Source organism: Acomys russatus, chromosome 17, assembly GCF_903995435.1.
Source record: "Acomys russatus chromosome 17, mAcoRus1.1, whole genome shotgun sequence".
Lineage (NCBI taxonomy): Eukaryota > Metazoa > Chordata > Mammalia > Rodentia > Muridae > Acomys > Acomys russatus.
Window position 1 is genome coordinate 11,069,770 of NC_067153.1, and position 22,259 is coordinate 11,092,028.

The 22,259-nt window shown below is 39.4% G+C and overlaps 1 protein-coding gene across 1 annotated transcript in view; it reads left to right on the forward strand.

The window, feature by feature from the left end:
* Positions 1-22,259, forward strand: part of Pkhd1l1 (PKHD1 like 1) — a 155,035-nt gene that overhangs the window by 92,417 nt on the left and 40,359 nt on the right. Inside the window, exons 48-58 of the mRNA XM_051159545.1 lie at positions 877-1,013; positions 2,866-3,895; positions 5,798-5,989; positions 9,682-9,833; positions 11,445-11,604; positions 13,797-13,968; positions 15,258-15,346; positions 15,839-15,987; positions 18,387-18,516; positions 20,060-20,178; positions 20,910-21,039. Of these exons, the coding sequence (XP_051015502.1) occupies positions 877-1,013; positions 2,866-3,895; positions 5,798-5,989; positions 9,682-9,833; positions 11,445-11,604; positions 13,797-13,968; positions 15,258-15,346; positions 15,839-15,987; positions 18,387-18,516; positions 20,060-20,178; positions 20,910-21,039 (2,460 nt within the window). The remainder of the gene's footprint in view (positions 1-876; positions 1,014-2,865; positions 3,896-5,797; positions 5,990-9,681; positions 9,834-11,444; positions 11,605-13,796; positions 13,969-15,257; positions 15,347-15,838; positions 15,988-18,386; positions 18,517-20,059; positions 20,179-20,909; positions 21,040-22,259) is intronic.

Genomic DNA, 22,259 nt, shown 5'->3' on the forward strand with positions numbered 1-22,259 from the left:
AAGTCGCCAGCTTTGATGGTGTTCAAGGGAATGAGTTAGTGAAAGGCCCTGTACAAACAGAAGAAAATTACTGATGCACCTTAATGACTTGTTTATGCTATAAAGCATAATGTCTTTTGACAAGTTATCTCAATAGTTTTGTAATCATTAGTACCTAAATAATCGCAGACAAGTTGGTTAATAGCTTTTTCTTCAAAGATAAGCGTAAGTTCTTCATATTTTACATTAAATGACCTTATTTTCTAATGCCATTTTATCTGCATCAAGTCTCACAGTGCTTATGAAAGCAAGTCTCAAGATGTTTAAAAATGAGAATACTTCCTTTTATGGAAATTAGGCTGTAAGAATCTATTGCTACAAGGGTATAATTTTGCATTGTGTTAATTCCTCATTTGAAGAGGAATCGTCAGAAATGATAAACATAATACCATTATCATTATTCACTCAACCATTCAAATATTATTTAATATTATCTTTAAAAAATGCTTTAGGACATGCAAAGACAACAAGACAGATCACTTACCCTTTTATTATCTAGAGAAAGATGATATGAATACATGATATCTGTGTTCCAGAATGACTTTGAAATTATTCGTAAATAAAGAGATATAAAATGAATATAAGAAAAAATTTACAGGAATATTGCTGTAAGGTCTCGAATTATTTATTTATTTATTTATTTATTTATTTATTTATTTATTTATGTTTGAAGCAGGGTTTCTCTGTGTAGCCTTGACTGTCCCGGACTCACTTTGTAGAACAGGGTGTCCTTGAACTCACAGTGATCCGTCTGCCTCAGCCTCCCTAAGTGATGGGATTAAGGGCATATGCCACTAGACCCTGCTATAATTTAAATATTTTTAAATATTTTTAAAGGAGAATTTGCTACACAGACATGCCTTCAAGGAAAGTTTGGAGAAGAAATAGGAAGTGACCAATTTGGAGGCTGTATTATGTTGCACGCTCCTTTACCCGGGGCTAACATGGTAACTGGAAGAATAGAATACGTAGAGGTAAGGAACATCACTGTTAAATCGTGTTCTTTCGTGCCATACAGTGAATATGCATTGAGCCCCTGCTGTTTGCCATACTCCACTTCCAATCTGATAGTAAGCTGATACATGAACAGTGTTAACACAGCCAATTACCCACTCATTTGGTCATTCCAAATGTTCACTTCTTTATTCCTAAAAAGCATAAATCAGATCCGGGCACACCGTAATTCAAAACCTAGTAATGGCTTCGTATTACATTTAAAACAGAAAATTCAAGTCCTTTTCACTAGACCAAAGACCTGAAATTCTAGCTGTACATGATTTTGTCCCCTGTGGCTTGTTCATGTCCGGTTAGCCACAAAAGCATCCTTATGTAACCATGTCAGGCACATTTCTGATGTGTGTTCATCACACTTGATCTCCATCCAGTTTGAAGTGCTCCTCCGTCAAAGCCTGCACACTGCACGTTACTGTTATTTCTATTGGGCTTCTTGCAATATCTCTTCCTAAGAAAGCCCTTCCCTTACCATGTTTACTCTCTACTTGTTGAAATTGCTACCCAAACTCCTGCTTTCCTTTATTTACTTTCCTTTATTTACCTATAAAACTCATAATGTTTTATAGATTTCAAAATCTTCTTTGTGGCTTTTTCATAATCAGACTTACTAACCAGGACTAATCAGTCATTACCGAGTACTCAGTGAAGAGAGGAATGGGGAAGGGATTAGATATCCACTATCAAAATTCATAAACCCACTCTGGACTTTCTAGACGGCGCTGATAGTAACAGAGTCCACACTTCCATCTGCCATGACCTTTTCTTCAGATAAATTACATGTGTGGCATCTGAGATGTAAACTTGATAAGATTTCCAGAATCAATTTGTCTATTAAATAATAGTGATAATTTTTTATAGACAATAAAAGCAAAAAGCTGGGGGCTGTGGTTAAGAGCACTGGCTACTCTTCTAAAGGACATGGGTTCAATTCCCAGCACCCACATGGCAGTGCACAGCTGTCTGTAACTCCAGTTCCAGGAGATCTGACATCCTCCGAGAAATACATGCAGTCAAAACGTCAATGCACATAAAAATAAATAAATCTAAAAGACAACTCAAACCAATCAATAAGTAAATAGCTGTTCTAATAGTTTATTTCCTTAGACAACTAGGTTATGTTGAATCACACAGGTCAGCATCTTGTATATTGGATATTTAGATCACAGACTTAAAAGAACACAGACCAGAGTGGCTAGTAACAGCACCTAACCTGGAGCCACACCCACTTGCATTGACATGGAGCTTTGCAAGTATGAACAAGGCCATTGGACTGTTTACAGTTTCTTCATCTGTGAGATGAAGTCAGGGGCGAGCTCCTAAGATTATGGTAAAGACTGTGACCTTGCATATAAAACACTACAGTGTCTGACACCTGGTAAATATCCCACAGTGGTTCTTATATACAGGAATCAACGGATCAAGAAAAAGAAGACATAGACCTTCATTTTGTTAAATAGAAAAGATCAGCTGTAGCACCAATTTCATTTTAGTTGTGGAGAGGAGGTAAAACACAAAAGAGTCAAAGATAGGTTTGAGCATATGGTAGCGGGCAAAGCTGCCTGGCAACAGCAGGCTTGCCTTTTTACTTCCTTACTCCACATATGTGCTCACTCACTCGTTCACGCCCTAACAAGTGTTGTCGTATTGTATTGCATTATGTAAAAGATTGCATTTAGAATAAAGTGCTATTTCCAAATGATAACATGAATAGTGTGGAAGACATTAATGTAATTATATTCATATCTTAATATGAAATTGGAGATTACTTTGAAACAGGAAATCATTGGGCAGCTTTTATTTCTGGCCTGACAGGTGTTCCATGCTGGCCAGTCTTTCCGTTTGGGACGATATCCAATACATTGGCACCTACTTGGAGACCTACAGTTCAAGTCTTATGTGCGAGGCTGTGCAATTCATCAGGCTTACAACAGAGCTGTTACAATCCACAACACACACCATCTTATTGTTGAGAGGAATATTATATACGATATAAAGGGTGGAGCATTTTTCATAGAAGATGGTATTGAACATGGCAACGTCCTACAGTATAATTTGGCAGTGTTTGTACAGCAAAGTACTAGTCTCCTGAATGATGATGTGACCCCCGCTGCATTTTGGGTAACCAACCCTAACAACACCATACGGCACAACGTGGCTGCTGGTGGCACTCACTTTGGCTTTTGGTACAGAATGAACGACCACCCCGATGGCCCATCCTATGACCGAAACATTTGCCAAAAGAGAATCCCTCTTGGAGAATTCTTCAACAACACTGTTCATTCTCAGGGCTGGTTTGGACTGTGGATTTTTGAAGAGTATTTCCCTATGCAAACAGGATCTTGCACTTCCACAGTGCCCGTGCCTGCTGTCTTTAATTCACTCACTGTCTGGAATTGTCAAAAGGGAGCTGAATGGGTCAACGGAGGGGCCCTGCAGTTCCACAACTTTGTGGTAGTGAATAACTACGAGGCTGGAATAGAGACCAAGAGGATCCTGGCTCCTTACGTCGGGGGATGGGGGGAAGCCAACGGGGCTGTGATTAAAAACGCCAAAGTTGTTGGTCATCTTGATGAGCTGGGAATGGGCTCCGCATTTTGCACCTCGAAAGGCCTGGTTCTCCCCTTTAGTCAAGGCCTGACTGTGTCGTCTGTACACTTTATGAATTTTGACCGTCATGACTGTGTGGCTCTGGGGGTAACATCAATCACTGGGGTTTGCAATGACAGATGTGGAGGCTGGAGTGCCAAGTTTGTCGACATCCGGTATTTCCACGCACCAAATAAGGCCGGCTTTCGGTGGGAGCATGAGGCAGTACTGATTGACGTGGACGGTTCACTTACAGGTAATACAGTTCTTCAATCCGTGGTCAAAAGTATATTTCGCTTTACATGACCTTGAACGGCTAAGGCGGATTCACCAGTATTACAGATGGTAGCCCAGCAGTAAGCTCTACTACTGACTTGAAAATTACAGGAAAACACCAGGTTCTGAATGAGACATTCTTTTTTGAAAGAGCTCCAAACTGTCCAAAGCAGCCTCCAAACGTATCCTTTCTTTTCTCTTCCATTCGCAATTTGATTTTGAATTAATAGTAGTTTGTGGAACATCAATGGAGACACTGCTCTCTTCCATTTCGATGCTAGAACTCCACCATTCTGCTTTCATTTTTCATTAAGATAAAAATTATTTTCATGATTCCAAAGTTCTGGGCTCAGTGACCCTCCATAGAAATTGATATAAGCTCCATCTCTTTTTCCAAATCATACAGTCAAAATACACCCTTACCAGAACACTTTCAGAAGCAATAGGAAGCCTGCTATCAACTCCTTTGTAATTTAAGTTCTAAGTTTATTTGTTTTGAAAGGTGTTCAATGGGCAGAAATTATGAAAGAGGATATAGTATATTTGTTGTTGTTTTTCTAGTTCTAACTCTGACATGAATTTTTCAGTTTGGGTGGTGAGTAAGGGAATTTAATAATGACAGCTAAAATTTAGCTTCAGAGTGGCTATTATAACTGTAGCAACGTTCGTTGAGGTATGGACTTTGGATGTGGTTAAATTCAGTATGTGATGATTTGTGCAGGATTTTTATAATAAAGTTTATTAAAATTTTAAATAAAATGTTAAACCTAGAAAAAACAATATGTATCATAGGTTTTTATCATTTTAAGTCACCTAAGTCATTTAGTCAAAATATGTCACATTTTCTATAAGCATTTATGATTTCTAAAGGATTTTATCTTTACAAATTGTTAATGATGGACTTGTCTAAATAGGTAGGCCGCATATGTGGAGGTGTTACTTAATATTTTTTTAAGTCAATTGCCAGGTGAACCTAGAGATCTCAGTGGCTGGGTTCTGAAAGTCTCCTTGAAAGGTGAAATAACATTTACTTCTTCCGTCTTCACATGGTCCGAGTCCAGAGAGAGCTGATGGTTTCTGCCTCCCATCCTAACTGAGGTTTTCAGGAGGGAGAATGTAGTGGTTCTGACAACAGTTCTGGGTAACTGTTATTCACTAACTCGGTGTGGGTTTTATAGATTGCTTCTACCCCATTTGCCCAGGGAGGACAGGTATCTTGCTTAGTATCTGGGAGGCATAGTTCCCAGCTCCCTAAGCCCTTCCGAAGGACTTGTTCTCTCTCCAATAATGATAGAGCCAGTGTGAGACTTTCTCTAGTAGTTAACCCTGTATTTGTTTAAAACCACATGATCTATGAGCAGATTTGAATCTTGTTGTGAATCCTGAATCAAGTTACCTGCGCTATTTTTTGTCTCTTACTTTGACTCTCGTGGATGCTTCAGGCCTTGTGTTCAGATACATTTGTCGTGAGTCCCTTGGCAGAAAAGTCTACTATAAAACCTATGTATCCTTGTCGCTTACAAACAGAAACATCTACCAAGGTTTCTTGTTGGTAATACTGTAGCCACAGGAACAATACATTGTAAGTTAGTTTTTGCTGATTTTCTTTTTTTTTTTTTTTTTTTTTCTTTTCTTTTTTGGGTTTTTTGTTGTTGTTGGTTTTTGTTTGTTTGTTTGTTTGTTTTTTGGTTTTTTGGTTTTTCGAGACAGGGTTTTCTTGTGTAGCTTTGGCTGTCCTGGACTCACTTTGTAGACCAGGTTAGTCTCGAACTCACATCGATCCTCCTGTCTCTGCCTCCCGAGTGCTAGGATTAAAGGCGTGCGCCACCACGCCCAGCACTGCTGATTTTCTTATATCGTGCTGCTTCTGTTTTTTCCCCAGGGCACAGAGGGCACACTGTTGTTCCACACAGCTCCTTACTAGACCCTTCACACTGCACTCAAGAGGCTGCGTGGAGCATTGGTTTTCCTGGCTCTGTCTGTGACGCCTCTGTGAGTTTCCACCGTTTAGCATTCAACAAGCCTTCTCCGGGATCTTTACTTGAAAAAGATGTGGTACTCTCAGACTCTTTTGGTAAGTGAATTCGGACAGTTTAGGCCACTTCGCTTCTATGTTTTCCTAAACTCTTGTTATCATCACCTTGAGTTACTACACGATACTCCAAATGTTGCAAAAAGCACGTTTATTCCTGCCGTATTCCAGGCAGAAGACTAGCTGCTCAACATGAGTGCTTGAGGGACTTTAAATAGATGCGGATATTCTGTTGATTGAGGCACCACCAGGATATTATGACAAAGGGCAGCAGAGTTGACATATCAGCGCTCGTCTCGAAGACAAATGTTTGCCATTCTCACTGAAGGCGGGGATGTATTGAGCATTTCCTAGGTCAACAGATGCATATGAATTGTCAGGGACTGTTGATTCATAACAGTAATAAAAGTGTCCTTAGTACACTGGCTGTACATGGCATTATTATTGGACTAGGTTTTATTAATTTACTATTATTCACAATCCGTATGCAGCTTTAGCCAAAAGGAAAGTTAAACAGGGATGCGGTCATAACTTTGCTCTTCATGTGCCATAAATCTTTGGTCGTTGCATTGACCTCTGCAGTTGCTCTCGGTGTTATGCTGTCATTTGTCTTTCCACTACTACAACAAAAGCCTGGGATAATTAACTTGTACGTGGAAAGAGTTATCATGGCTCAGGTTTGGAAGTCTCATTTGCAATTAGCAGGCCTGGTTGTTTTTGAGCCGCTGGCCAAAAAGTGCATCTTGGTGAGGACCACATAAGGGAACGAAGCTACAGAATCACCATCTCACAGTCCCCTATTGAGGGCCTATGCATAATGACCCAAACCCCTCACACAAGACTGCATCTCTCAAAAGTTCTATTGCTTTCCGGTAACATGACCCTGGGGGCTATACCGTCAACTCATTGGCCTATGGAGGACAGTTAGTATGTTTAGTGTCTGGGGGGCATAATTTTTAGTTCCCTTAGTCATTGCTAAAGATTTGTTCTCTCCAATACTCACAGAGCCAGTGTAGGACTTTCTCTGGTAATTAAACATGTTTTCTTACTTACACTTCAGCTAGCCGACATTGAATGCCTCATGTCTGCATATCTACCTATCACTTATTACACCTATGCAAGTATTTTTCTATTTACAAATTAGTAATTTTCTTTGACTTCCAGTAAATTGTATTCTGATAAACCTTACTAGTTGAAAATGTAGTAAAGTTGAAAATGCATCTATTTGCACATAATAGTGTTAAACAAGACGGCTCAGTCTAACTTACTTTACCCATGTTCAGACACTTACATTAGCTCCTAGTTCAGAAAAGTCACCTAACACAACACCTATTTTATAATAATGGCTTGAATAGCTAATATAACTAATTGGAAAATGAATTATTGTTATTTTTATGACATACCAATGGAAATTCTAAAACTCATTAAGTCCAAAACATCATAAATTATATCTTATCTGTATAAAGTAAATAGCTGTCTATAATGAATCAAACTCCCACAGATTGTTTTGGTAGATGAAGGATTCTGAAAATGAGTGAAAGCATGGGTAAATCAAGGATTTTTCCAAACATAATATTTCTTGCATCTATAAATGATATTGTTTACATTTTCTGGGTAAAGCCCAATGATGCAGCTTCTTGATAGCTAAGTCTATACCTGTAACCGTCTAATGCAAACACATAATAAGTGATTACAACTATAGGAAGGGACATTGTCGACATAACCAAGTGCACTTGCCCATCCTTCTCTGGTATCAATACTTAACGTTCTCCTTCAGTACACTGCAAATAATTTCAAGGCGGTGCTTTAATATGCTATCGGCATTTCCAAGTACCACAGCCCCCACTTACCTGTATTTATAAGTGACTGAATATTTAAAATAAATGTCAGGTATTTCAATAGAAGTTACAAAATATTATAGCATAAATATTCCTGTAATATGCTAACGGCTAAAAGTACCTATGTCTTGTCTCATCCACACTGGCATATTGGAATTTTGTTATTCCTTTCATATCAGAGCCTCTCAAGAATTTTCTTATAAGAATTCAGAATGATCCCCATGTTTCAAACAGAACTCTACCCCATATTTTACTGTCAGGAGTTTGTTTTTTTAAAGATGTATTTATTATTATATATACAGTGTTCTGCCTGCATGTCCACCTGCAGTCCAGAAGAAGGCATCAGATCACATTATAAATGGTTGTGAGCGACCATGTCATTGCTGGGAATTGAACTCAGGACCTCTGGAAGAGCAGTCAGTGCTCTTAACCTGTAAGCCATCTCTCCAGCCACTACTGTGTGTTTCGAAACTGGATAAATGCCTTGCCCCACTCCTGGATTCACTTAGAGGCTGAACAAAGATTCAATCCATCACCTTCCTTCATAGCTCCTTTTCTAGGTGGTGGCTCATATAAGCATGATGGCTTTGTCACTGTTCTTTCCCTCACAGTGAAGTGACTTTTGCCTTTTGGCCTATGGATAAGGCCTATGGTAAGGACCTGGAAAATAAGTAAGAAGTGGTAAGTTATTCAAGTAGCTTAACTTAGACTTCTATGCCCCTGACCTCTAATTTTCATTTCTATATAAAGCATTAGTAGCAAATATCATCTTAATGTGAGATTTAAAAATCTATTACCAAGCTGGTCCCAAAAGGGGAAAGTGAGGAAAGGGAGAGGAACCCAGGCAGAAAGGGTTAGGTGAAGGTGGCTGACTCCCATAAACTGTGCTCTTCCCTGAGATGAGGCATGAAGCCACCAAGTAAGTCTCCACACTGTCCTCCAGGGAAATAACCGCAAGGATGGACTTACTTTCATCTGTTTACATCCTTCTCTGACCCAGCACAACCAGAAGACAGAGGGTAGCAAGAAAGAGGCTTGTGACTGGAAGGTCATCAGGGGAGACCATTTTTCAGTACCACCCCTACCGTCTATGATGGCGACACAGCTATTTTAGACTGATTAAAGGCACTCTCACTTCTTCTCCGGTGAATTGAAATGGTCAAGTGGCCCACTACCCGAGCACCTAAATATTGATGATGCTTCCTCTCAGTAGCATGACAGTGTAAGCCTAGGTGTCGTTACATTTCTTTTGTCACATTAAAGTTCAGCGTGGAGCAGCGAGCCGCACTCATAGGACCTAAATTAAAGCTGAGGCTTTATGAACATTTTCCTTTCAATAAGTACTAAAATTTTAAATGATTACAAAACATGGATAGCAACGAAAATGAAAAAAAAAATCGTGTTGGTTATAAAACTGAATGATCAGGAAGTGTCATGTTAAAGTGTAACTGTATCCATAAGAAAACTGTTGGGGCTGGAGAGATGGCTCAGAGGTTAAGAGCAGTGACTGCTCTTCCAGAGTCCTGAGTTCAATTCCCAGCAACCACATCGTGATTCACAGCCATCTGTAATGTGATCTGATGCCCTCCTCTGGCCTGCGGGTGTACATGCAGGCAGAGTACTGTATACATAATAAAATCTTTATTAAAAAGAAAAAGAAAGAAAGAAAGAAAGAAAGAAAGAAAGAAAGAAAGAAAGAAAGAGAAAACTGTAGCAGGCATTTTTATCATAATTAAATGTAATGTTAAACATTAGGGGCTTTGAGTTAAAGGCTTTTTAAATATGAGAGAACGCTCCCCTAGAAATGTCATGGACTATATTTTCTCTTGTTCAGAAACTGAGGCATTACGTGGAGGTGGAGCTTATGGCTGCTGCCTGTTTTCTGTTCTCTAACAGGCACCAGCATCGTTCCCTTTCAGAAGAAGCGGCTGACCCACATGTCAGGGTGGATGGCTCTGATTCCAAACGCAAATCACATTAACTGGTATTTTAGAGGTGCGGAACACTTAAGCAACATATCATACACCTCCACCTTCTATGGATTTAAGGTAAAGAAAGTGCTACAAAGAGCAAAACAGTAGCCTACACTGTCATCCTCACAAACCCAGTTGTTTTTTTTCTTTTCTGAGTGTATTACTATACGTGAGCATGTATGTGTCTGTGTACCTGTGGTATACCTACATATGTGTGTACAGATATGAGCAGCTGAGTCTTTATCAGTGTCCACCTTATTCTCTTGAGATAGGCTATCTCCCTTGAGTTGGGCTCCCTCACTTTACCTGGAGCTAGGATGAAAGCCAGAAAGTCTTAGCAATCTCCCAGTCTCCGCACGCTCTACACTGAAGTTGCAGGCACTATGAGCCATGCCTGGCCTTGGGATTTGGATTCAGGTCACTGTGCTTCCACACCAGGGACTGTTATCCACTGAACTGTTTCATTAGCCCATTAGTCAGCCATTTCAAAACCCAGAATGCTCGCACTTCACAAATCAATCTTTTAAAGGCTTTTGATGTACCTCGTGTGACCCACTTTCTTTTTTTTTTTTTAATTTTTTAATTAATTTATTCAGATTACATCTCAATTGTTTTCCCCTCACTTGTATCCACCCATTCCTCCCTCCCTCCTGCTTTCACCCTTTTCCCCTCCCCTAGGTCTGTGACCGAGGGGGACCTCCTCCCTGACTATATGGTCGTAAGCTATCTATCAAGTCTCATCTTGGTAGCCTGCTTATCCTTTCTCTGAGTGCCACCAGGCCTCCCCACCGCAGGGAAGGAGACCCACTCACTTTAAATCTAAAGAAGTGTTTTTGTGCCGTGTTTTCTGTCTGCTTTTGTCCTTGTTACCATGGTAATAGCTTCAACTTAATCAAGTCCCAAGTATTAGTTAAATGTTTATTTGTACCGTGAACTAAATAGAGAAAATTATTTACAGAATACAATCTGTATATGCACCGCAGGTATCTAGCTATATGTCTGCAAATATTTTACTATCTTTAAAAAGTTCATAGAGAGCTGGGCGTGGTGGCGCACACCTTTAATCGCAGCACTCAGGAGGCAGAGGCAGGCAGATCGCTATGAGTTCGAGGCCAGCCTGATCTACAGAGTGAGTCCAGAAAAGCCAAGGCTACACAGAGAGTCCTTGTCTCAAAAAGCCAAAAAAAAAAGGTTTGTAGAAGCTCCATCCACTGATCTCAGCTCCCCAGTGCCCAGCGATTGTAATCAGCATCTTGATGAGGTGTTTTCTCTACGTTCTTGTGATGCTGCATCTTTGTGTGGCCCAGAAGCCCTAGCTGGCACTGTTTTAAACATTTAAGATGCCATAGAAAAGGTTCACTTTGAAAAACATGAACCACTACTACTACTTTTGCATTCATATGGGCATGTGAGCAGAGAACCTGCACGTGTAAAAGAAAAAGAAAGAGAAAGAGTGAGAAAGAAAAAGGAGAGAGGTCCTTTTCTCTCCTTGATGATGGAGCTAGCATTGTTGATCTAGACCTGAAAAAAATGTCAAACAAGACATAAATCTCAATCGAAAGGGAAACTGGAACCAAACTGTGTTTGTAACACAGTACACGGGCTAATTACGTGGCATTGAAACTAGGTCATAATATGCAACATATTTTTATTTAAATCAAGCCACATTTTCTGCAAATATTTTAGGAAGAAGACTATGTAATTATATCACACAACTTCACTCAAAATCCTGATGTGTTTAATGTTATCGATATGAGGAATGGCTCCTCAAACCCATTGCATTGGAATGCCAGCAAGAATGGGGACTGGCATCTCGACGCAAACACCAGTACTCTCTACTACCTGGGTATGTACTCACTACACAGAGCGATTTTTTTAACCTAATAATTTACCTAAAGATGAGAACAACTTCTTAATACAAATATGTGACATAAGGAAGCTTGTATTATTAGACATTGATAAATATTTCTTTAAAAAAATTCTAGACATACAATTTATTCTGGAAACGACCTTTAATTTTAAAAACTTGTGTTTTATTTTTTAATATAATCCTAATATGATTACACAAGGTTCTGGTTGCTTTATTTCATAGAATTAGGAAATGAATATAATAGCAGCTGATATACATTCCATTTATATTTTTAAAATTATTTTTAGAAAATAAAAGTATTTAAGAATAATTTTTATTATGTTTCTTTTTAGCATATACATTTATATTATTACACATGAGTAAAATAAGCTACATACACCATGAAGAACCACGAGACAATCAGGAATTATATAAATGTTACATTCATAGGGATTTGGTCATTTGTATTTGGAAAACTTGACATGAACGTCTTTCCTATCTTGTTGGTCTAAATTTCTGAATGGAGATTAATATTTATCATATCTCATCTCTATTAACTTAAAACATGTATCTTGATCTAAAAACATCTTATCCTCTAACCTACTAAGCTTAATTGAAAAACTAAACTATCTGGTCTTCAACCCCATCAGAGACTTGAAAAAGGATAAAATTTAAATACCTGAGAGAACCCGGAGTACAGGTTAGCAGCTTCCAAAATTAAAAAATGACTGAGACAGTTTACTGCCTGAACAGTTACCCAACACTCTCTATAATATTGGAGCATCGAGAGACGCATGGGAGAATAGCAAAATAAAAGGATACAGAGGGTCCTAGAAACCTACAAGTAGAACAATATGATAGGCAGATTTGGGCCCAGGGGTCCCGCTCAAACTAAGGCACCAGCCAAGGACAATACAGGAGGTAAACTTTAATCCCCTTCCCAGATCTAGCCAATGGTCAGAATATTCTCCACAGTTGAGTGGAGAGTGGGGTATGACTTTCTCACGTACTCTGGTGCCCACATTTGACCATGTCCCCTGGAGGGGGAGACCTGGTGGCACTCAGAGGAAGGACAGCAGGTAGCCAAGAAGAGACTTGATACCCTATGAGAATATACAGGGGGAGGTAATCCCCCTCAGGAACAGTCATAGGGGAGGGGAATAATGGGAAAGTGGGGAGGGGGAGGAATGGGGGGATACAAGGGATGGGATAAACATTGAGATGTAACAAGAATAAATTAATAAAAAATCATAACTGAAATAATAATAATAATAATAATAATAATAATAATAAATAAAGGTTGGTTTGAACTGGAAAAAAAAATATTGGAGGATCATCTTCAACCTTCTGGCTCAGGATATCTGACAGACATATTTATGAGGCAGGAACTATTGAGAACTTGCTTACCCTGTCGTAGCAGAGTTTCGCCGTCAACTCTGCCTGCATCTAAACTTGCTCATTTTTAGGCAGAATTCTGCCTGTGGCTGAAATGAAGACATTTTGCCCAGTGGCTGATTTGCCACATTTGAAGCCATCCCTATAAGGCGGTTCTTTGATGCTCATCTTCTTTGAGGCAGGGTGGGTGTTGCCAGGAGTTAACTTGTCTTGTTGTCAAAGAATCTTTAGAATAATAAAAAACATCTTTCAATGCCATATTCTGTAGATCTCTGGGGTTTTTGAAGACCTTACTTAACTATTTTACCTCCTATATCTATAGGGTCATATCTAATAGACCTAGAGTACAGAATAAATTTAAACTAAATTTTAAGGCACTCTTATTTTATGTGCACGTGTGTATGTTAAGCTTATGTTTTTCTTGCATGCTGTGCCACGTACTTTTCTTGTACGCACAGATGCAAGAAGAGGGTGTCATGTCCCTAGAACAAGAGCTATAGACAGTTGTGAGATGACACGTGGGAATAAAATCAGGTCCTCTGGAAGAGTAACAAGTGCACTTAACTACTGAGCCATCTCTCAGCCCCTTAAGGCATTCATTTTTGTCAAGATACTTTTCGTTGTCCTTACTGCTTCATATCCTAACATGATGTCTAGCTTGTTGAAGGTTCTCAATGCGTACTTTCTATTTCTGAGTAAATGATATATCCAAAGCCCTATGACTTTGTATAGATTCAAGTACCTTAAACCGCCATGTTAATATGTTAACTTGGACCATGTTGACTTTGCTTCAGTGTCAGGGAGAAGTGACCTTCCTCAGAGCCAGCCCGTCCCTGGGACCCTAGATCCTGATGCCAAAGATGTGATTATTAATTTCCAAGCTTACTGCTGTGTTCTCCAAGACTGCTTCCCCGTTCACCCACCATCAAGGAAACCGATTCCCAGGAAACGACCAGCCACTTACAAGTATGTAGGCCTTCTTCGGCTAATATCTTGGATGCCTCTTGGATAATCTTCTTCATAAATCTCTCCTGGGTGGAGATTAAACTCCCTTCATCCTGCACAATGACTTTGGTTCGCAAAATACATCCATATTCACACTTTTCGCTTTTATAATCCACTCCCCGTGGGGAATAAATGAAGAAATCTCATAAAACTTGGGTGCAAACGTTGCTGACAGTCTTATATTTGTGGAAAGTTGGTTTGGATTATGAGACTTTCTGCCAAGTTCTTTACTATGTCAGTGAGAACAATGAAACCTAGTGACATAGTGAGCTGTAGGAGCCTCAGAACTTACTCACGACATAGCCAGCCTAGCACCAAAACCTAAGTTCCCTCATTACTGCAAAGTTGTCTTAGGTGGTGTCAGTTTCACTGCCTATCATGTCAAATTCATAAGAGAACTTTTAATAATCTTCAAATACTTTATCTCAATTTTTAATTTTTAGTTAAAATCTTTTCCTTCTGTTTATCCGTTTTTATAGCTCTCTACTTTTTTTTTTTAACCATGTGACTAATCATTTTTTTTTTTTTAACTAGTGTATAAATGTCTCTCTTACATTTCAGTACTAGTCATTTCCAGCAAGAAAATATCAATTTTATAATTATATACCTTCGGAAATATCTCATTACAAGTAGTTTCTGGAAGGCCTAATTACAAACAGGATAAGGCCTTCTCTTTCCAATGGGATCTCCGCATGTATTTCAAGTTAATGTGGCCTTCATTCTGGGTGCAGACCCATCACTCCAAGCCACTGCCCTGATGCCATCAAGGACATAACTTCTTTGTATCCTTGACAAGTCAGACATCATTCTTCCTGCTCCTCCATCCACAGAATCTACCAACTATAACCTCGGGGTGTTGTTTGTGAATTAGTGCAAATTGCCAGACATGTAAACAGATACAAGGATGTATCTATTTTTAAAATTTTCTATGGCCAAATCTTATAAGAAAACAGGATTAATTGCCATATCTCAAATTAAATTAAATTGTTTTAATTAAACTGGTATATGTCAAAATAAGGATTTGGTGAGAAGAAATTTGCTCAAAAGTTTTAAAGTACTATTGCTCAATGAGCACAGTGTATGTTTACACTACTAATTGTACATATTAACTTGCCTAGTTGATGAAATTATTAAATATCTAATCCACATTTTACCATTCCTAAGACATCTTATGAAACACTGTGCCTTAAGGAAGTGCTCATTAAATATACATAGAGATGATGATTAATGAAAATATTACTTTTTTTCAGTTTATGGTCCAATGAGTCTTTTTGGCAATCATCCCCAGAAAACAATTACACTGTACCTCACCCAGGAGCAAATGTGGTTATTCCTGAAGGTAAGCACACAAAAATAAATAAGTAAGATGTTAGGGTCTAGGTCACCAGTGCTGCAGCGGAGCAGATGTGCCTGTGGTTAGGAGGCTGTCTTTAAGCATCCCACACTGGGGAAGAGTAAGTGTAAAGAGATGGGCTCTGTTGCCGTGCCTCAGGTATGAAACACACTCTCCCAGTTTCCTGTATGTTTAAACCTATCAATGATAACATTAGCTGGGTGCAGCAGCCTGTGCCTGTTTATCCGAGGACTCAGAAGGCCAGAAAAGGAGGGTTGCTTCAGCGCAGGGGTCCAAGGCCAGTTTCAGAAGCACAGTAACACTGTTTCAAAACAATACATTAATAGTAACAGCAACAAGACCACAATAGAATACTTTCTGTGAGATACAGGAATCATTACATGGAAAAGAACTGTGAACTTCAAAACCAAGACTGGCTGTTAAGCTTGTCCTGAGCCTCAGTGTGCCGGTTGCATTATATTTTTTATAATTTTTCAGGAACATGGATTGTAGCTGACACGGATATACCCCCAATGGAAAAGCTCATTATTTGGGGAGTTCTAGAAATGGAAGATAAATCTAAGGTGGGAGCCACAGCCTCTGCGTATAGAAGGGTTGTTTTGAATGCCACCTACATATCAGTACAGGTAAGAGTGAGGCCTTATAACTTATATTATTAATCCTGTTCATTTATGACGTGAAAGTTTGTGGAATTGGTAACAAGATAACAAAGTCAGTCAGTGTGTAGACACAGTTGCACAACAAACACACACACACACACACACATACCCCTGCTGTAGCCCAGAAAAGTCAAACATCACATACACCCAATGTGTTTCTGCTCTTTTTTAATATATTTTATTAATTTATTCATATTACATCTCAATTGTTATCCCATCCCTTGTATCCTCCCATTCCACCCTCCCTCCCATTTTCCCCCTACTCCCCTCCTTTAGCAAATGTGGTGTTCCCTATCTTAGTTATCCTTAAGATGTTTTTATTGTTATTATGTAAAGCTTAATTATGCATTCACACCAACAAATACAAAATCCTTAAGAAAAACTTAAAATATTTTTATCATAAAAAATAGTATTTCTGGAGAGATGGCTCAGTGGATAAGAGCACTGTCTGTTCTTCCAGAAACCCTGAGTTCAATCCCTAGCAACCACATGGTGGCTCACAACCATCTATACAGGGATCTGATGCCCTCTTCTGGCATACAGGTGTCTATTCAGATGGAGCACTCATACATAAAATAAATACAAAAAATAGTATTTATTAAAATGAATGGACATAGATGGGATTATGGAAGCAAGAGTAAGCAAGGGAATGCCTCGGATGTGTGGGATGCTCACCCGTTCTTCTGTAAAGCTCAGGTGGTCTTCAGCTTGTAACAGCGTACTCACATTGATTGTTCTGTCCCTTTATTACAATGTATGAGAAAAGACTTTCTCACGTACTCTGGTGCCTCACATTTGACCATGTCCCCTGGAGGGGGAGACCTGGTGGCACTCAGAGGAAGGACAGCTGGTAGCCAAGAAGAGACTTGATACCCTATGAGAATATACAGGGGGAGGTAATCCCCCTCAGGAACAGTCATAGGGGAGGGGAATAATGGGAAAATGGGAGGGAGGGAAGAATGGGAGGATACGAGGGATAGGATAAACATTGAGATGTAACAAGAATGAATTAATAAAAAAAAATGGAAAAAAAAGAATGTCTAAAGAAAAAGGCTATTAGGGGATTTTTAAGAGAGCATTTATTGCACAAATAAACTTCCCTGATGAGATCTGAGAGCTGCACTAGTATTCCATGGGAGGAGAGGTAAGTGTTCATAGCAGTTTTCACTGTGTCCATTTAGCAGCACAACAGTAGCAGGTTCAGCGCTGAGGTCTGAGCTCCCCACACACGGGTTCTAGACTAACATGCTCCAGCAGATGGCCCCAGAGGCACGAGCACATGAGCAGCACAAATTGCTCTGGGTGGGTTATTTACAAAAATGAAAAAAAAATAAAAAGACATGAAGTTGGGAGAAGAGGGCGGGAAGAGTGGATCTAGAAGGACAGGAGTTGGAGAGAGACAGGGAGGTGAATCGGATCCAAATGCATTGTAGGAAATTCTCAGAGATTAATAAAAATGTTATAATAAAAGTGTATTGGCCTTTTCAAATGAAAGTACAAAGTGCAAAAACTACTTTTAATGTGTTATAGAGCATAAGGTTTTGGACAGATGTGTGGGTTTAGAGTAAAATAAAACCACACGGGAATCTTCACTGTTTATTCACCGGGTAATGCTGGATAAGTCATCTGACCACCTTCCTTTCAGCGTCAGTTTTCTCACCTAAGAAATAAAAATAAAAATATCCGTTCATGAATAATAGGCAGACTACCAAGATGAGACTTGTTAGCCTGCGACCATAAAGTGGGGGAGGAGATCCCCCTCGGACATGGACCTAAGGGAGGGTAATAGGGTAGGGGTGGGAGGGTAGGAGGAACAGAAGGATACGAGTGATGCAAGAACAATTGAGTTGTAATATGAATAAATTAATAAAAAAAATATCCGCTCAGGGGTATAGTATAAAGGCTAAAGTTTATAAGTCTATAATTAATTTAGATGAGTCCTACATTAGGTTTCCTTTACTCACCAAGCATTTAATGGCAGCCATCGTTGTCTGCTGTGGTGGCCTGTAATTTGTATGGCTTAGGTAGAAGTGTTAGGAGTACAGCCTGTTTTGTATATGACCACTGTGTCCTAATACACTGTAGTGTGTTCAAACATTGCTAGCTTAGGCCTTAGGAGATCTTAGTTCTAGCTCTAATTCTGACAGTTAATAGACACTGTATTTGACCTTGGGAAAAGCCTTCAGACCACGTGTGCTGAGGCTAATGGGTTGAAGTCACTTCCAGTTACAAGACTGATCCAACAAAACGCCTTCATTTTTACTACGGAGGCTTCCAGTGACTCTTTCATCCTTTTTAATGGGTGAATTTTTTTTCTGCTCAGTTTTTTTTTTTTTAAGTACTAACAATTTTCTGCTTCACTGCAGGGTGGTAGATTAATTGGTGGCTGGGAAGATAACCCTTTTAAAGGAGAATTACATATTGTACTTCGAGGAAATCACTCTACCCTAGAATGGGCTTTTCCAGAAGAACCAAATCAAGGGGCAAAGGTTTTAGGTATGTGTTGTCACACACTAAATGTCCTTTCTCTTAGTCTATTTCAAACAGCACAGCACTTAATTCATGACAGGTTGGCATTGCAATCTCTTGTATCCACTTATTTATACTAAACACACAAGGAGCTGAGACTTAAAAAATATTAAATAATATCACATTACAACTTAGTAACTGATATGGATGTATGCACTCCAAATCAAACTATAAGTTATAAAACTAAATTTAGTAAGGTTCTACGTGTGAATATCATTCCTCAAGTCAGTCTGGTGTCTCCATCATATTTCCTTGATATGAATGAGCAGCAATACTTTTTCATATTTTGTGTCTTCCCCCTAAAAGACCACTTTCCTACACATAATTCCATTTTCAGTATCCATAAACAGTTTTGAGGCTCACTTGACTCTCCTGTCAGTAATCTGCTTACGACAGTTGAGCTGAATTTCCCTGAGGCACTGGAATAGTCTACATAGTCCTACTTAAATTTGGAAGGCAAATGTCTTAATTAGCAGCTGCTTTTATTAATGCTGTTGCATGTTCATTTAGGAGATGCATAAGATTACAGTACAGAGGCAGACAAACTCCGTCTTAAAAATATTTGGGTTTTGGCTGGAGAGATGGCTCAGTGGTTAAGAGCACCGCCTGTTCTTCCAAAGGTCCTGAGTTCAATTCCCAGCAACCACATGGTGGCTCACAACCATCTATAATGGGATCTAATGCCCTCTTCTAGTATACAGGTGTACATGCAGACAGAACGCTGTATACATAATAATAAATAAATCTTTAAAAAATTTTTGGCTTTCTATGTTCATTTTTTTCACAAATTATATCAATTGTTACAGCTATTACAAGCAATATCAAGGAAAATGCTATGTAAAGCACATATGTTTCTAGCTCTAACCTTGAAGGGAATTAGAATTAGATAACAACTTTGTATGTTTTCACTTTAATCTATTTCTCTTGCAATAAACTGTTTATAATTATCTATTGTGTTTCAGTTCTGTTGAAGCATGGTTAAAATAAGTACATTTTTGGGGGCTGGGGATTTAGCTCAGTGGTAGAGTGCTTGCCTAGCAAGCACAAGGCCCTGGGTTCAGTCCTCGGCTCTGGGGAGAAAAAATAAAATAAGTACACTGTTTTTAGCAGCTTTCTCTTTCTTTGCTAACATATTATGGGTATATGATCCAGATGAATCAGTGTCAACAAACAAAACTCTCCTTTAGTTAGAATACTGCTCCCTCCTATGGATACAATGAAAACATAGTAAATCATTTATGTGAACCTGCATTAAATCCATTTTTATTCTTTCCAAAATAACGTTGTGGTAAGCCTCCTGATTTCTGTTCCCTTTCAAGCTGGATTTGCTATGGTCTAGATTCCCAAAAGTAGGTTAAAGTGCCAACACTTTTGCACAGCCAACCTCAATCCACTCCGTTCATTCTCACATGTTTAATAAGCTTGCTAAAATACACCAGTGAGTAGTCTCACTCCCCACTAGCCCCTGACCCAGGGTTGTGTGGTAAGTAGGAACGCTTCTCTCCTTCAGGCGTGTTTGGTGAGCTGGACCTGCATGGACTGCCACACTCAGTCTATAAAACTAAACTATCAGAAACAGCGGAGGCGGGCTCCAAAATCTTATCTCTGGTGGAGGCTGTGGATTGGCAGGTACAAAACAAATCATGCATTGTAAGATCAGTCTACTTGAACAGTTTCTTCTCTGTTTTCTCTTTACTTCCTGTAATTAACAGTGGGAGAAATGTATATCTTACAGTCGGCTTACAAGCGATGACCTGACACCAATTAGTTTAAAATTGCGATGTCAAAAGTTCCACAACCTATATAAAGAGCATCATGGGCAAGGTAGTTATGATAGAAAAATGTGGAAACTGTTGGTTATAAATATTTGTATGTTGTAAATTCTTGCAAAAGAGACAATAGAATTATTGTAAGTTTTGGTGTTAAATGTTAAGCGTTTAGGAAAAACAAACAAACTTTGAGGCACAATGACATTCGGGTCCACAGGAAATGAGAGAATGGTAGAATAGAAATAGCAATGTCATAAGTTAAACTTCTTACACTGCACGTACTCATGTGTATTTGTTTCTGTGTGGAGGTGGTTGAAGGTGGCGGAAATGGCGTGTGGCATACATTTGTTTGTGGGCACACGTGGGGTTGTGTGCATCTGCCATGGTACATAAATGAAATCATACTCCAAAATTCTTAATATTAACAAAGCATAGTTATTGTTAGAGAGATGTAACTTTATTATTTCGGGTAGTACCCTGATTGCTAATAAGACATAAACTTAGAATTGTTTAATGATTGTTACTAAAAAAAAAAAAACATAAACCTATTTTTTTTAATTGCTCTTCCCTTTGGAACTTGAATTTTCTAAGGAGGGAGAAGATATTGTGATAACTACCACAAGCTATGATTTACAACAGACAGAGATTAGAAGGATTGCTAAAATCCTACATGGGCACAGAATTCTCATCCTCAATGACAGCCTTTCCTACACGCACCGTGGTGAGTGGCTGCTCTTTAATCAAATGGATATATAATTAAAATGTCTGGAAATGTTCACATTTTAGTTAAATATCCTATAGTTATAATTCTTTGATTAAACTTCATGAAAATTTTGATGGAGTAGTTGGCTTTGGTATCAGTCGTTCCTACTGTTTATGTCTTAGCTTCCAGTATACTTTGTTATATTTATTCTCTATTCATTCAGCAAATGTTCAACAAAGACTTACTATGTAACATTCTATGCAGTAAAATTCTGCCTTTTTTTCTAAGTTTCTTCATGATTCTTTTTTTAATTTTGGATATATACATATATATTAATAATTTTGGTTATTTAATCACTTTACAGCTCGATCCCAACTCCCTCCCTCCTCTCCTCCCAATCCCGGCATCACACTTTCCCTCCTCTCTTTCCATCCTTTCTTTCTTCTCACAGAAGGGGAGGCCCCTAAGGGGTACCAACGACCCTAGCACCTCAAGTCACAGCAGAGCTAAGCGCATCCTCTCCCACTGAGGCCAGACAAGGGAGCCCAGCTGGGGGAAAGGGATCCAAAGGCAGGCAGCAGAGTCAGAGATAGTCCCTACGCCCATTGTTAGGGGACCCACATGATGACCATGCTGCACATCTGCTACATGTGTGTAGGGAGTCTAGGTCCAGCCCATGCCAGCTCTTTGGTTGGTGGTCCAGTCTCTGTGAGCCCCCATTGGCCCAGGTTAATTTATTCTATAGGTCTTCTTGTGGTATCCTTGACCCTTCCAGCTCCCTCAATCCTTCCTCCCACTCTTCCACAAAACTTGGGGTTGGGGGGACGTGAAGGGGTGAGAAACGGAGGACCGGGAGAGAGAGGAGAAACCAGAGGGGAAACATTTCTGGGCCAGGGCAGACTCCAGTAGCCTATGGGGCCACCTAGCTGAGATCCCTAAAGTTGGGGATATGGAGCCTAAACTGGACACCCCCTGTAGCCAGGTGGGACTTTCTATGGAGGGAGGGTGATACCAACTCATCCATAAAGCCTTTGACCCAAAATTTGTTTTGCCTACAAGTGTAGGGATAAAGATGGAGCAGAGATTGAGGAAATAGCAAACCAATGGCTGGCCCAACTCAAGACCCACCCCACAGTAAAGAGCCAACCCCTGACACTACTAATGGTACTCTTCTATATTTGCAGACAGGAGCCTAGCAGGGTTTCTCTGTGTAATCTTGGCTGTCCTGGACTCGCTTG